Here is a 16,110-nt window from a genome sequence, read left to right as displayed (position 1 = left end):
TAATGTTAGGAGAGCCCTACCCAGCCTATCACGTGTGGCCTTGACCTTTGAATTCTCAAAGGTGACAGGTCCAACCCCTACCCCCTCTGTGCCCTTATTACCTGAGGTAGCTCTTTCAGCAGCTGGAAGGAGCTATTTTAAAGAACCCCAAGTCAGAGGAACTAAACCAGATCTGGAACGCTGACCTTTCCCCTCGCCTCCCTCACCAGCCAGCTGCCTCTCGTCAAGTGATCAGGCTGTCAACCAAGCTTCAGTAGGGTAAGGTTTCAGGTCAGCTGGAGTGTATAAAGACAGGTGCCAAGCCAGAGGCAGTAGAGACAACACTGAATGGCGAGGGGGCAACTAGATCCCCGCTGCCAGCTCCTGGGATGGAGCCCTAAGGAGCCCTAAGGAGGCCCTGTGCTTCCCCTACCCTGGCTGGACTCACAGGTAAGACCCCATTCTCCACCCCCGCCCCTCCTCCTCCATGTTCTGCCCTTCACGGCAGCCTACAGAGAGCAGCCAGGAGCTGACGGAGAGCACTAGCCTGGGATCACTACAGAGCTGGCAGATCTCGCTCCTCCCCCGCCGAGTCAAGAGGGGGAACTGCAACCCCGATGAGGGGGCACTGTGGGGGCTTCCTCAGCAGGGATACGCTGTGGAGGCTTTGTCAGGAGGGTGAGATCAGGAAGGGCATCTCAGAAGGGGGTCCTCTGATCCCTGCTTCCGAGCTGCCATGGAGAACAGATTCCCCAGCCCAGACTTGAATCGGGATCTCCGGCGCTGAGGGCCTCTGAGAATCCACTCTGTAAACAAGCACTCCAGGGATCCTGAGCTCTCCCTGAAGCGTGAGGCTCCGGACCGTGGCACAGACTGCAGTTCTGGCCCCATCCCTTCCGTCTTATGACTAGCTGAAGCCCTCAGAGCCTGAGGTCCCTTGTTTATGAAGTGGGAATCATTGTGACAACTACCGTACAGCCGTATAAAAGGACTAAATTAGTCAATACCTATAAAGCCCTCAGCACCGTGCCTCATGCAGGAAGCACCGAGCAGACATTAATGGGGCACCACTGTGGCCATGTAGCTGGAACATTCCATCCCTCAGGTGCCCCAATGGAGCTACAGAGAGAAGAGCTCTGCTCTCAACTTCCCCTTTGCCACTGGCAAAGTTCTGCTGGCTGCTAGATTTCCTCAAGTATCAATTCAGGAGACTGGAGTCAAGAGGGAAGGGAGGTGGGAAGCCGTGGCCTCAGGGCAGCCCCTACCTAAGTCTACCATTGCGGCCTCCCTCTCCACCACAACTTGAATAATGAGAGTTCTAGAGCCCCCTGCCACAAGGTATGGCTTTTGACTTGAGTCCCTGCCCATCCATTCTGGCTCCCATGGGTGGCTCAGCACTGCATCTGAACAGGCTCCGGCTTCACCCATGGCCGCTGCTCTTGCCTGAGTTCAGGCTCCAACACCTCTTGCTGCACCATTCCAACAGCCTCCTCGCTGGCCTCTCCCCTTCCAGTCCAGCCTTGACGTTTGCACGACCATACTCTGAACTGGTCTGATGGTGTCATTCCTCTACTCGAGAACCACAAACCACTCCCCATTCTCTGCTAGATTCAGTACAGCCCTGGTACTCCAGACCCTCCACCAAAGAACACTGTGGGCTTCTCTGATTTCATTTCCCATTTCTCCACTTCAGCAAGTGGGGTTCCTTGGTCATCTGGTCCTCCCTGGGCCCCTCGAGCCCTGGGCCATCCCTGTACCAGGCTACCCAGAGAAGCAGGATAAGTACACCCTATCCCTGCCTTTGGGGCCCGCTATCGAGGGGGGCAATGAGGCAGTTAATGAGCTAATCAACAAGGAGGTGTGGGACCAGAGGCAGGGGCAAAGGAGTTTCTTGACAGCTCAGCCTTCCCCAATCCTCCCACCCAACCCCCAGGCCAGGGGAAAAGAGGCTTCCCCAGGGAGACCCAGTCCATGAGACAAAACTCATGAAGTGTTCCCTGTGGGCCCAGGTACATCACAAATCCTCTGCACCAGGGGGCTAAGACCAGAGAATGCCTCAGAGTCCCATAGCCCTGGTGGGAATCCCACTTCCGCTCACCGTGTGACCTCTGACAGGTCATTTCACCTGTCTGGGCCTCAGTTTGTAACTCTGCATGTGGAGTAAAAATACCTAACTAGCAGGATGCTTCTATTAGAATCTGAGCGGCTACCAAAGGCTTTGAAGAAAAGATACTCCTACAACCAGTAAGAGACATTAGAGAACATGACCCCCAAGGGCCTCCCTAGCTCTGAGCTAGGAGGAATCACCAGATTCCTGACGTTGGAGCTCTGAGCAGTCCAACTCACGTCAGAGAAGGGGAAAGGCTGGGGAAATGCCAGGACTTGGAACAGGAGAGGCAGCTGCTCGCACAGACACCTGCACATGCCCTCCAGCCCCAGACACAGCCTCCCTGCTGGGAACGGAGCCCTGCTGGCAGCTGCTGGTCTTCTGTAGGCAAAGGAAAATGGGAAGGAGGCAAGTGGGGGACAGTGTTCCCCTAGCACGCTGCAGTCTGTCCCCTCCACCAGGCTCAGGTCCATGGGCACCAGGGCCTCCACACCACCACCCCTAGGAGCCAGATCCTTCTTGGACCCTCAGGGAAGCAGTACAGAAAAGCAGGAAGACAGGCTGTGGGAGGAACACTGCAGAGGAAGCCCAAGGTCTGGCTGTGTGGCACACACGTCTCAGCCTTTCAGGCCATTTTCTTCATCTGCCAAGCTGGGCAGTGATGCCCACCCAGCCTTCCTCACCATGCTGTTGTTCTGTATGCTCGGCACTTAATCCTCTAGATGGGTTTGCATATAATTCATTAACTGCAAAGGGCTTTGAATGCCCTCGATAAAAAAGACAAGGTCTGGAAACCCATACTACTGTACCCACTGGGGTCCCTAGGTGAATGGTGAAGGGACCTCATCGCCATCAGAAGAATTCAGTTGAGGTTCTGTGCCTTTAAATCAGTCTCTCTCCACCTTAAGCCTTTTTCTCATCTGTAAAATGGATTTAAATGCTGCCCTGCCTTCTTCCCAAGGTTGTTTTGAGCTTAGTATAGCAGAGTGAGCCAGGCTCTGACACCAGTGGCTGGTAACACTCAGCAAGCTAATGTCTCAAAGCCCTGGTTTGCTCATCCAAAAGTAGGGGAAAGGAGCAGCTAGCTCTCAGGAAGGGTGTGAGAATTCAGTGGGATTGTGTGTAAAACTCTACTGGGAGGGCCTCACGGCCAGGCGGTCATTTTCCCCTCCTACCTGAATCCATGCCCTAGACTCTCACACTAGCTCATGCCCTTCCCTGCATCTGGAGCACCCTTCCTGCTTCAGCTGCCAAAGTCCCACCCACTTTTCAAAGCCTAACTTATGTGACCCTCCTTCCACCCTCCACCATGAAATGGTTCTTATTCCACCTCACAAACAAAAGAGGGGGTTTCCCCCTCCTTTGAGTCTCTTCTTGGGGCTTCCCTCCCCTCTGACATTGGTCCAACCCATCTTGCACTAGTTCTTTGAGGACGTGTCTGATGCCCCCACAAGACTCCTTGAGAGTTCCTTGTGGGCAAGTCCCACAGGTTGTTTTTGCTCATCCCCGGACTTCCTGGAATGTCCAGCGCAGAACCTAGCAGGAGGTGGGGCTTAGGGAGTCCACCAACCATGGCAGGGGCTTGGACTTTGTTCTGAATAAGTGCTCTTCCCTGCTCGTTCTCTCCCTCTCTCACTCATAAATGAATAAAAATCTTTTAAAATATAAATAAATAAAAGCATCCCCTTCCTCTGGGCATAATTTAAAAGTCCCACCATACTATGACCTAGGCTTCCAGAATGGGATCCAGTGGCTGGTGAGTTCCAACCTCAACCCTTCCTCCTCCATCCCATTCCTCCTTAATTCCCTAGCCAATTCAACACCTATCAGCAAGCTCCTTGAAGGCCAGGGCCAAACCTGAGTCACTCCGTATCCTTCCTTCCCTAGTACCTACTATAGTGGTCAAGAAATAACCCGGTCATTAAGATAATCACGTATACTTTAGCCTGAATTAGAACATCGGTTTCTTCTTAAGAGCAGGCTCTTTAGGGAAAGGTGGCTGCAAGCACAAGAGTTTAGGTGCCATGTAGGTTGAGGGGACAGCATAGAGAGAACCAGACTTCTAGATGGCAGTACTGAAAGAAGACTTCGGTGGTCACCCTTATCTTTTGGCATCCAATTTATCATTGGTGAGCAGGTAATATATTTTTCTCATTTACCCAAGAGAAGTCAAATGACACAGCCACGTTCCCACCACCATTAGTAAGCCATGAAGACTGGGCAGGAGTTCAGGTCTCCTCACCACAGGACCAGAGTTTTTATTGCCCCATAGGGAAGGGGACATACACTATGCCCACCTCACAACTCTGTGGGGCTGGCCCTGGCTCCAGGGGTGAGGACACTGAAGAATCCAGGATCCCAGCACACTAGGGGGTATGTGTGAGTTGGGTGCCAGGGGGTGTGACCTGCTAAGAATGGCATCAGCGCCAAAAGCCAGATGCACAGAAGTCCAGGTTATGAGAATGCAGGGCTGCCCGTGACAGGCATGCCAGGTTCGCAAGGTAACCCCAACTAAACCAAGGCCTTCGGGTGTGAACGTGCCCCTGCTCGGCCAGCAGGACAGGTGCAGGCACGAGCACACACGGGGAGAGGGGGCACATTCTCTCGACCCAAGGCCGATCCTTCTCTGTCTGAGAAGCCCGCTCTCTACAGCTGAGAAGGGATGCCCTCAGAGGTGTGAGGGGGAAAGAGCATGTGCTGGGCCACGCGGAGCAGATGCCACTGCCCCCAACAGTAGCAGCGGGACGCTCTGTAGCCCCATCTCCCTAGGAGCTGTGGGGAGGCAGAGCAGCAGGGGAGCCCAGGACCAGTCTCCCTCCCTCCTCCAAAGCAGAACATCAGCCCCAGGAATCCCACAGTGTTGGCAGGAATCGTCTCTAGTCATAGATTAACAATCTTTAGTGACAGAGGAGGAATCACAGGCTGGGAAGGATTTCATTTTAAGTATAGTAAGAGTATATTCAGGCAGCCTTGCAAAAAAACAAGCTTTCACCCAAGATAACTAACAGCTTAGGTGAGTCACGAGGCACATTTATATTGTGGATTTGGGACAGAAGGACTTGAAGTGGAGAGACTTGGTAGGCCCAGGGAGCAGCTTGATGCAGGAGAAGGAGAACAGGGTTGTAGGGTAGAGTCAGAATGAGGTCTGGTCCCTGCCTGAGCCTCAGTTTCCTCCTCTAAAGGATGAAGATCCACCTGGTCGGTGGAGAGAGGAGGGGAGTAGGGGGAGGATCGCAAGAGAGAAGGGCTGGGAAAGTGACCTGTTCTTATCAGCCAAGTCCACACAGCTAAGCAGAGCAATGCCCAGGCTTTTCTCTTACTAAAGCTTCTCCCAGTGCTGAAAGGAGCTTGGAGACGGGTCCGGATGGCCCAAGGTCCATCTGCCTCCTCTGGCCTGTCTCCTGCAGCCTCCTCCCTGCACTAAAGCTCAGGACTGCAGAGCGGCCTCTCTCCTTAGACCTCTGCTGGGCCCTGGAGGGACCAGGCAGAATCTTCTGGGACCATGGTTGGACTAAAGCCTTCAGAGGTACCTCCCACTACAGCTGTGAAATTCCTGGGGGCAGGCACAGCGGCCTGTTTTGCTGATCTCCTCACCTTTCCACTGGACACAGCCAAGGTTCGCCTGCAGGTAGGTGCTTTTTGGCAAGGGTCACTGTTCAGATCAAAGGAGGGACTGAGTTCTCCACTCCAGCACCTCTTGTGTGCGCCGGCCTGATCTTCCTCACACAGAATCCTGAGCAGGCCACTCACTCCACTGTTCGCAACCCCACCCACCATCATCCAAGACAAAAGCATCTTGGCTCCTTGGTCCCTCCTTGGTCCTCCTTTGTAACCCCTGGAGTGTGAAGTAAAAGTAAGTAACTGTGTGACCTTGGGCAGACCACTGACCACTCGTTGTGGGAAAAATGATCTGCCCTCCCTTTGCTCTGAGGGCGGAGCCCCACACCACGTGTAACGGTTCTTGAGCGATACGCTGTGCACAAACATCAGCCGTTTTTACTGGGACGTGATGCTGTCGTCCTGCTTGTGCTCGAGAACCAGCCCTGGACAGGTCCCTCCGCACACAGCCCCCCTGCTCCCCTCCCAGCTCCTCACGCCTCTGCTGGGGTGTTCCTCAGATCCAGGGGGAGAACCAGGCCACCCAGGCAGCCCAGAGACCCCAGTACCGCGGCGTGCTGGGCACCATCCTGACCATGGTGCGCACCGAGGGCCCCCGCAGCCCCTACAACGGGCTGGTCGCCGGCCTCCACCGCCAGATGAGCTTTGCCTCCATCCGCATTGGCCTCTACGACTCTGTCAAGCAGTTCTACACCCCCAAAGGATCGGACCGTGAGTGCCCGGTATCCCGTAGACACCAAGGGGGTAGGCAGAAGCGGACTCTGGGCTAGCGGGTCAGAGGTGAGGGCAGTACGGACTCAGAGGCAGAGCTGGGGCGTAGGAGGCCGGTCAGAGACACTCACGAGGAGACTGAGCCGCTGTCAGGAGCCTGAGCCTAGCAGAAGAGGCAGGCATCAGGCAGGGGCAGCTCCACAGAGCACAGCATCCGGCCCGGAGAAGTGCTGGGGGGCAGAGCACTGACCCACTGTCTCTCCTCTCCAGACTCGAGCATCACTACCCGGATTTTGGCGGGCTGCACCACAGGGGCCATGGCGGTCTCGTGCGCCCAGCCCACGGATGTGGTGAAGATCCGGTTCCAGGCCAGCATACACCTGGGGGCCGGGAGCAACAGGAAGTACAGTGGGACAATGGATGCCTACAGGACCATCGCCAGGGAGGAAGGGGTCAGGGGCCTGTGGAAAGGTAGGTCCGGACTCCAGGCTCGGAGGGCCGTGGGCAGAGCATGCCTTACCCCTGAGCTAGGACAGAGAACCGAGCAAGGGGGGAACTCCCAGCAGGGTACGTTCCAGTGATTCTGTAAGAACATCCCAACCAAAACCATCACACTGACCTGCCACAGTGCCCCAAATTCCGTTCCACTCGTCAACCCCTCAGCATGTGCGGGTTGCTGTGAGGGAGACAGAAATGAATAGAGGATACCTTCCATACCGCATGGCTCTCACAGACAAAGAGAGGAGATGAGACATGTCAAGGAGCAGCCATTCCACAGGGCAGGATGCGTGAGGTTCACGCAGAGGTACATGGCCAGAGGCATGAGAGGTCGTGCGGGCTCCAGGGGGGAGGGGATGAATAAGCAGACCCTCAAGGCTCTGTGGGCTCTAGGTGTGTGGAGACGGGAGGGAAGGGCTTCCCCAGCAAAGTTCTATCTGGGGGGACTATAGGGCCTGGAGAAGAAACAGAGGCCAGTGGAGGAGGCAGCTGTAAACTGTCAGGGGAAGGGAGTTGTGATGAGGACGGGGCTTCCTCAGGAGTAAGGCTTCCGGGTTCCCTATGTGTCCGAGTGGAGGCCACCTTGACAAATGCTGGAATCTCTCCCACCTGCAGACCAGGGGTCATACAAATACTTGCAGAAGAAACAGTGACCCAGTGAAGGTTAAGGACAGGACACCTGGGTCACAGCCTGATTTGCTCTGTGCTCTCCCAAAGCCCAGCCCTCATCTGTGTTATCAGTGGCTGGGTCTTGAAGCTCTCCTGGAGTCTTCCAGGGCTAGCTTCTGTCACTGCTCCGAGAGTCTTGCCTCCCTCCTCCAAAGAAAGGCTTCCTTGCCTGGCTTTAGCCAGGTCTCAGGCAGGCATATTTTAATTTTGATAGATAATGCAGATTATTCTCCAAAATGCGGCTCAAACAAACATAAGAGGGCCTCTCTGTTTTCTGTCTCTGAGGCGGACATGGATAATCTACGAGTTAACCCCAGAGAGGAAAGGGCAGAATCCGCTCACCTGAGGCAAAATCCTCTGAGACCCCTGGAATGGGGCATTCTGCCCCCAAACTGGGCCTGTGGCCTTGCAACCAGGGTGTCCACATCTATTTTTCACTCATCAGCCCCCTCTCCATCCTTCACAGGAACTTGGCCCAACATCACAAGGAATGCCATCGTCAACTGTGCTGAGATGGTGACCTATGACATCATCAAGGAGAAGCTGCTAGACTATCACCTGCTCACTGGTGAGGCCCTGGGCTCCATCCAGGGAGCTGCCCTCCCACAGCAGGAAGGGAACCCGGAATTCCACAGAGTGGGCACCATCAGAGGCAACTGGGTGTTAGAAGAAGCAGAGAGAGGAGCAGTGCCCAGTAAAAATGCCCAGTACAGGAGTGCCTCTCTACTTGATAGATGGGGTGCTGCCCAATTCATAACTCACCTAATAATGCCAGTTAGATCTTTAAAAAATTCCCAGTCCATCATTGTGGAACCCAGAACCCTGGATTCCAGCCCAGCACTTCCCACCGTGCATCTTTAAGCAAGAGTCGCCTTCTCTGACTTCATTTTCTTCTAATGAGATCGCTGGGCTGCACAGCCTTCCAACTGTGGGACAGCCCTGTTCCATTTTGCGAGTCCTGTGAGAGCTTTAGAAAGCGCTATCCTTACACTCAGGGAGTTCCCAGTTTAGTGAAGACAAATGATGACGCATGTGGAACAGAAAGCAAGCGCACTGCCGTCTCATGGCTCCATACTTGTTCCTCCCTTCCCTGCTACAGACAATTTCCCCTGCCACTTCATCTCCGCCTTTGGAGCCGGCTTCTGTGCCACAGTGGTGGCCTCCCCAGTGGACGTGGTGAAGACCCGGTACATGAACTCGCCTCCAGGCCAATATCGCAGCCCCCTGGACTGTATGCTGAAGTTGTTGATCCATGAGGGCCCCACAGCCTTCTATAAGGGGTGAGCCTCCCCCTCCTGCCTCCAGCAGCCCCTCCCAGAGAACCTGGGCTTGTTTCCTTCCCTCCTTCCTTCTTTCCTTCCTTCCATGCATAATGTGCCTACATGGTCCACATGGTGAACAGCACAGATGTAAATGCCACAAAGGACAAATATAAAGAACTATGTATGAAAATTTAAAAAATAATAATAATAAGGTGCACCAAATCTGATTTGGAGAGTCAGGGGAGGCTTACCTGAGAAAAAGAAGTCTAGGCATAGGTCAAAGTGCTGTCTATCCCCAAACTTATTGGGCAAGGGAGGAGGAGGGAAAGGTGGTTGGTAGTCCTGAGACTTCTCCAACCCACGGTCATGACTATGGATCACCACTGATGGCGGCCAAAATGCACAACACACGTCACGTTTTCTTGCTTCTGTGTCTGCTTTTACCATGCCCTCTTAACAGAATGCCTTTCCCACCTCACGCACATGCTCTAAGCCTTAGCCATGCTTCAGACCTAGTTCAAATGCCACCTCCTCCCCAACATTCTCAGCTATAAAGTTTTCCTCCTCCCTGTGACCTTCAGCAATATGTTCTTGATAGCATTTTTATGGTATTTACCATCTCCTCCCTTGTGTTACAGGATTTGTAAGTTTAACTTATCCCACATGCTAGATCACAAGCTCCTTGAAGCCAGAACTGGTGGCTTATACGCCTTTCACCTCCCTAGCCAAAAGCCAGCAGTCAATAATGTAGGTTATTAACAATCACCATGACCGCTAAGTCACGAAGTACGAGGCCTTACTCAAAGCACTTTACACAGATTATCTCAACAACTCCCTGAACTGGGCAGTATTCTCCACATTTACTGAGGAAGAAACTGAGACTCAGAAAGGTCAAGTGACTTACCCAAGATCGCAGACTTAAAATGTAAGAGCCATGGCTCTAGCCCAGATCGTCAGATGCCACCCCACATGTCATCATCCGTCCCACTGCCAAGCTCTTGGCTTGGCCCACACACCTCCCCGCACTGATGCCTTCAGCAGATAGTTTTCAGGTACCCAACGTTAGACTGGACCCAACAAGCAATCTGGCTCTCAACCCTGCAAGTGAGGGTTAAAACTTTTCCAATTGTCAGACTGTTCTTTTCCTATAAGTGCTTCTATCATTATAATCATCAGCAGTAGCCACCTGTCCGTTTATTCTTTCACTTGGAAAACATTTACTGAGCATCTCCTGTGTGCCAGGCCCTGTGCTTTCCTCAAAGAGCAGCAGACACAGGTGACATTTATGGAGCATTTACGGATACTGGGCACTGCACTGTATGCTATACATTAACTCATTTAATCCTTCACAACTCTATGAGGTAAATACTGTTATGTTCCTCATTTCACAGATGAGGACACTGAGGCTTAGAAAGATTAAGTAACCTGTCCTAGGTCCTGAAGCTAGAAACTGATAGAGCTAGGGTCTAAACCCAGGTCAGACTCCGCAGTTCACATTCATTGCCCCAGTGCTATTCTCCCTGGGAAGCCTAGGCTGAGGGTTCTGGAGAGACCTTGGTATGAGGCTATGGTGCCCAAGCTGAGTCCTGCAGAGCCAAGAGCAACCAGCCAGGCAAGAAGGAGAGCAGTGGACATTCCCAGGCTGAAGGAGCAGCTCAGACAAAGGCATGGAAGCAAGTCTGGCCGGAGAGGAGAGGACCAGCAAGGGATTCGCAGAGAGAGAAAGGCTGAAGAGGGAGCAGGCCCAGGTCCCAGGCTCCTCCCTGAGTCTGAGGTGGGGACTGTCTCCCAGCTGTGCTATCACAGGACAGGCAGGCTCTCTGGAGATTAGCTAAAGTGGGGGTCACCCAGTCTTCACCCTTCAGTGCGCCAGCTTCTAGGTGCCCTGGTAGGGCCTCCTCAGGGATGGCCCCTCAGCATGTAAACGATTCCAGAAATACCCAGCAGCAGGGTGGAGTCAGGTAGTTTTAGTTGAGCTCCTTAACTGCCCTGGGCTTCAGTTCCTTTTTTTTTTTTTTTTTTTTTTAAGATTTACTTATTAGAGAGAGAGAGAGCATGCACGTAAGCAGGGGTCAGGGGCAGAGAGAGAGAGAGAGAAAATCTCAAGCAGACTCCCCACTGAGCACGGACCCTGACTAGGGGCTCCATCCCACGACCCTGAGATCAAGACTTCAGCCAAAACCAAGAGTCCAATGCTTAACCGACTGAGCCACCAGGTGCGCCTGGGCCTCAGTTTCTAAAAAAGACAGCTGGCAACCATCAGAGCTACCTTACAGAATTGTAGGAATTAACTGCCTAACACAGAACCTGGCTCAAATGTGTTTTCTCTCCTTTCCTGACTCCTGCTTCTGCCTTAATTCCTTCAGCAGAGAGGAAAAAGCCTGAACAGACCTCAGAGACTGCTTGTGACTAACAGGAGCCTAGGTCCTTTGGCACTAACACTGTGAATGGGGCGAGCACTGGAGATCTGTTTGGGACTCTTAGTCCACTCCACCTCATGTTTTGGTTGTTTCTCTTATCAGATTTACACCATCCTTTTTGCGTTTGGGAACCTGGAATGTGGTGATGTTCGTGACCTATGAGCAACTGAAACGGGCCTTGATGAAAGTCCAGATGCTACGGGAATCTCCATTCTGAATAACGCATGGCCACTGGGTACTTAACTGGAACAAGAACCAGTGGGCCCAGGCACACACAAACCCACACATGTTTACAGAACTGTTCACTTGCTGCTGAGTCAAGAAATAGAAGCAGAGGAGAGATTCTGGTCTTCCGTGCTTTGTCTTAAGAACACATTTGTTTTGCACTGACAAGATGGAAATTAAATTATATTAATTTGGGGGAGCCATGATGTTGGATGCCTAACATTTAGGCAAGAGAAAATAAACCAAAACATCCATTTGGATAAAGCAAAAGTTTGCAAACCTATGTTCTCTAAAAAAACAATCTGATTAGATGGTGAGTTGTAAACAGGAAAGACTGTGAGCATGGGACAGCAGTGGCACACGATACTTGGAAATCAGCTAAGGAGTTTGGAGGGACGCTGCCGAAGCAACATAGCTGTGACTGTAGCCTTTGGCTAACCGTGGATCATCAGCCATATGTGTAATGTGCCTGCTATTTCGAAGCCATTGGGATTCTAGAAAATATGAGACCCAAAAAAAAAAAAAAAAAAGAAGAGAGAGAGAGAGAAAACCTGGAACCTGTGCCAAAGGAACATTTCGGGGCCAGCATGAGGCTGAGATTCATAACTGTTTCCTGATGACACTGGAGAATCAAGAGGGCAGACTCCATCTTCTCTCCTGTAAAATGGGAGTAATAATTGCCTCCCTCTTCTCTCACCAGGCATGTTATGAGGATCAAGTGACAAGGTGGACATGAAAGCACGTTATAAAAGCAAAAGCTCTGATATTTACAAATGTAAATATAAGGACAAGGCCTTGGGAAAGATTTTCTCAGGACAGTGAGGAACTGCCAGGGAAGTTTTTGAAAAGTTGAAAGGTTGTCTAGAGGTTAGACCAAAGGAGCCAGGGGCTGGGCGGCCAGGGGTGACAGAGAATGGTGTGCACCCACAGAAGCCCCACTCCCACACAGCCCTTGCTTCCCAGCCGGACTGTGAGGCCCCTGAAGGGTGCCCAGCTTGGGGAAAAAGAGGTAGATGTCAGGCTGACAGCCTAACGTAGCGGGACTCAGAGGTTTTGGGGAAATTATTGTAGTTCAATAAAGGCTGTGGGAACGAGAACATTTTTTTTTTTTTTTGCCTTCTCCTTCTTGGACAGAATGGCCCCTTCTCACCAGGATTCCTGTTTGCCGGGGCTGGGCCTTTGGCCCCACATTCTCCTACTGCCTTCAGCCCAGCCTAGCTGCTCTGCCTTTCAGGGCTGTGGCTTTTCCGTCTGAATGTAAAAGCTGGGCTTGAACCAGACAACCTCCTTCTAAACTTCACTGGAGCTCTTTCAGGCTGATCATGAGGACCCAGAAGGTTGGTCTTTTTCTGCTTTTTAGCACCCTACGTGATGTTAATAATAGAACTGGGTTCAAATACCCCCTCCTCTCACCTTACCAGAAACCTAACCACCAGGAATCCTAGTACCTCAGTGTCCTAGCAGAGAAGTGGAAATAACAACCCCCCACCTCGCAGAAGGGCTCAGCAACGTCATCCCTGCCTCCGCACTCGGACTCCCCCACGTCCCCGAGGAAAAAGCAAATGTCCACTCACCCTTAGCACTTTCCTAAATTTAAATTATAATTTGAGATTATCAATATGTACAAACTGGAAAGTCCAAATAAAAGCAAAAAAATTAAGATTATTTTTATTTAATGTCTGGTTTGACTTTCAAATAAAACTCATATTTAAAATTTTCTCTTTCTTTTGACTTGCCTGGCATGTGCAATCATTCTTAAACTCCTGGTCTCCGTTTGTAAATTCCTAGGGCCAGGAACTACATCTTCCATGAATTTCCACATAGCAATATGTTTTTTAAGATTTATTTATTTATTTTCGAAAGATAGAGTGCAAGCAGGGGAAGGGGGAGGGGCAGAGAAGAAAGAGCAGCCTCAAGCAGACTCCCTGCTGAGCGAGGAGGCTAACAGGGCTGGATCCCAGGACCCTGAGATCATTACCTAAGCCAAAATCAAGAGTCGGCCGCTTAAGCAAGTGAGCCACCCCGGCGCCCTCTCAGAGCAATACTAACACATCCTCTACCCAGAGCGAACTGTTCAGATGACCATACCAAAAGAGAGAGAGGATCAATTCTAAGAGCTATATTTGATTGGAAGCAGCACCTTAGTGACCTCTGAGTCCAGGCTTTTGAAGAAAGGAAAACAAGATTGGTGGGAGGTCTTCTACAGTTTCCTGGGCAAAATACTAGATCTCTTTCCCCACTTTTTAAAGACAGAGGTTGAACCAAATGACCGAAAGCTCTAAAGTTTAGTGATTCTAAGAACTGAAACAGCTTCCTCTAAGCCACAGCAGGCAAGCCCTTCCCAGTTCTGGCCCCCGATTTCTGCCACAAGGAAGTCAGGGATGAGATCTTGCAAAATGGTCAGATCACCAGCTGACGCCCATACAGGGAAGCTGGCTTCTTAGCTCTGGGCACCCATCCCCCACAGCACACCCACAGACACCTACTCCTTCAAGTCATTAAGAGGACATCTGCTTTAGGGCTCCTGGGTGGCTCTGCCAGTTAAGTGTCAACTCTTGATTTCAGCTCAGGTTATGATCTCAGGGTTATGAGATTGAGGCCCATGTCAGGCTCCTTGCTCAGCAAGGAGTCTGCTTCAGATTCTCTCTCTCCCTCCCCCTCTGCCTCTTCCCCTTCCTGCAAGCGCATACTCACTAACTCTCTCTCTCAAAAAAAGAAAGAGGAAATCTGCTTTTTCTCAAACTCTTCTAGTGTATCAAGCAAAAATGACACAGTTTTGGCCCCAACTCAGTCACATTAGTGACATAACGGATAACTGACTTCACATAAATCTTCTAAGTAAAGGTAATATTTTTTAAAGGAATACTTTATTCAGAAGAATGAATGTTAAGGAACTATATCTCTGTAGATGAGTTAATTCGTGTCAGGACACTCTGAAAACTGCTGCGTGCTATACAAAGGAAAGCCTTCATTGTACATACAGTATAAGCCACACATTGTACTGGGTGCTGACACGACCAAGGCCAGTCCTCGCCTTCGAGCGGCTCATCGAGGTGGAGGGTTGGGGGCAGGAAGGACAAATAAGCCATAGGGAGTGATAAAAGCCACACTAGAGATCTGCATGAGGCACTAAGAGCAGGGACACAGAGTGGGGACACCTGACCTGGTCTGGGGGCCAGGAAGCTTCTTGAAGGAAGACACCTAAAGAACAAATAGGAGTTAACTAGGCAAAAAGAGGGTGGGTAAAGGTCATTCTAGGGAGAGGAAATAGCTTGTGCTAAGGCCCAGAAACCAGACAAGAACAAGGGGCATCCAAGTTTTGCCAGTGGTCAGTATGACTGGGTTGTAGACCTAAAGGGAAGCAAGGAGAGAGATGGGGATCAAGAGGAAAACAGGGACCCTGAAAAGCTGTAGAAGCTACATATTATGAACTGAATGTTTGTGTCCCCCCAAAATTCACATGTATTAGATGAGGGCATAAGGGCGGGAACCCCATAATGGGATTAGCATCCTTATAAGAAAAGTAAGAGAGACCAGAGCGCTCTTTCTCTCTCCACCATGTGAAGACACAGTGAGAAGGCTTCCGCAAGTCAGGAAGAGGGACCTCACCAGGGAACCAGATCGGCAAGCACCTTGATCTTGGACTTCCCAGCCTCCAGAATACGAGAAATAAATCCCTGTTGCTTAAGCCACCAGTGTACGGTACTTTGTTATGGCAGCCCAAGCTGACTAAGACACCACATTAAGGAGTCTGGAGTATTCTGAGGATAATGTGGAGCCATTGAAGTGTTTTGTTTTTTTAAGATTTTATTTCTTTATTTGAGAGAGGGAACATGAGCAGGAGTGGGGGGGGGCTGCAGAGGGAGAAGTAGACTCCCCACTGAGCAGAGAGCCCAACATGGTGTCGATCCCAAGCCAAACCCAGACGCTTCACCAACTGCACCCCCCAGGCACCCCACCACCCCGCCATTGAAGTGTTTTAAGTAGGGAATGACTAGCTGCACTGTAAAGAATGAATTAGTGGAATGGCCTCTGGTCGTAGGAAGATGAGGCTGTTGTTGAAACCCAGGCAAGGGTAGTAAAAGTGGGAGCTGAGTGAACGAATAGTAATAATATCAATAGTCCTTGGAAAGATTCAATTTGTACATAGTAGTAAGAAAAGAGAAGGATGAGAGTCACATGTTTTAAACAACATAGAAATATCCTCAGTAATATTCCTAGCAAATTATTTTCTGGTCCCTGAACCAAATTGCTTGGGTATTAAACAGACTCACAATTTCCAGCTCTGCCTAGGAGAAAGCTTTCTGATAATGAACCAAAGGCACAGATCTTGTACCGTTTATTGCTTTGCCCACTGCTGTTATCTCTTAGACATATGCTGGGTCTGACACACATGGGAAACTTAGGTGCTCCTCTGACAGAGTCCCACAGCTCTGGTTACACTGTGTTTACCTGCCTGGCAGTCCCATGAGCCTGTAAATTCTTTGCAGACATGCATGGGGTCATGTTTACAATTGCATCTCTCATCCTTAGCAGAGTGCCTAGGACATTGTAAAATGAATGAATTTTTAGTTAATTTTAAAATATATATATAATATTTACCATCTCTTAATTGAACATA

At 50.9% G+C, this 16,110-nt stretch overlaps 1 protein-coding gene across 2 annotated transcripts; it reads left to right on the top strand.

The window, feature by feature from the left end:
- The first annotated feature begins 291 nt into the window (after positions 1 to 291).
- Positions 292 to 11,616, top strand: UCP3 (uncoupling protein 3). 2 transcript variants are annotated; one of them, XM_045816313.2, is made up of 7 exons: positions 292 to 429; positions 5,494 to 5,714; positions 6,205 to 6,415; positions 6,686 to 6,886; positions 8,049 to 8,150; positions 8,682 to 8,862; positions 11,367 to 11,616. In XM_045816313.2, the coding sequence occupies exons 2-7, from the start codon at positions 5,589 to 5,591 to the stop codon at positions 11,479 to 11,481; spliced, it is 936 nt and encodes a 311-aa protein (XP_045672269.1). In that variant the 5' UTR covers positions 292 to 429; positions 5,494 to 5,588; the 3' UTR covers positions 11,482 to 11,616. The 2 variants fall into 2 exon arrangements, with proteins under 2 accessions (XP_045672269.1, XP_045672270.1); XM_045816314.2 differs by having other exon boundaries at positions 314 to 429; positions 5,544 to 5,714.
- Positions 11,617 to 16,110: the final 4,494 nt, after the last annotated feature.

Source organism: Ursus americanus, chromosome 16, assembly GCF_024610735.1.
Source record: "Ursus americanus isolate L20-20 chromosome 16, mUrsAme1.1.p, whole genome shotgun sequence".
In the NCBI taxonomy this organism is placed as follows: Eukaryota; Metazoa; Chordata; class Mammalia; order Carnivora; family Ursidae; genus Ursus; species Ursus americanus.
Note: the sequence above shows the minus strand (reverse complement) of the source record. Positions and strands in the feature narration are given on the sequence as shown.

Bases quoted from the DNA above. Each gene is read 5' to 3' on its own strand.
- UCP3 (XM_045816313.2), top strand. From the start codon at position 5,589: ATGGTTGGACTAAAGCCTTCAGAGGTACCTCCCACTACAGCTGTGAAA. The intron at 6,416-6,685 runs GTGAGTGCCCGG...TCTCCTCTCCAG, and splicing joins CACCCCCAAAGGATCGGACC to ACTCGAGCATCACTACCCGG. The intron at 8,863-11,366 runs GTGAGCCTCCCC...TTCTCTTATCAG, and splicing joins CCCACAGCCTTCTATAAGGG to ATTTACACCATCCTTTTTGC.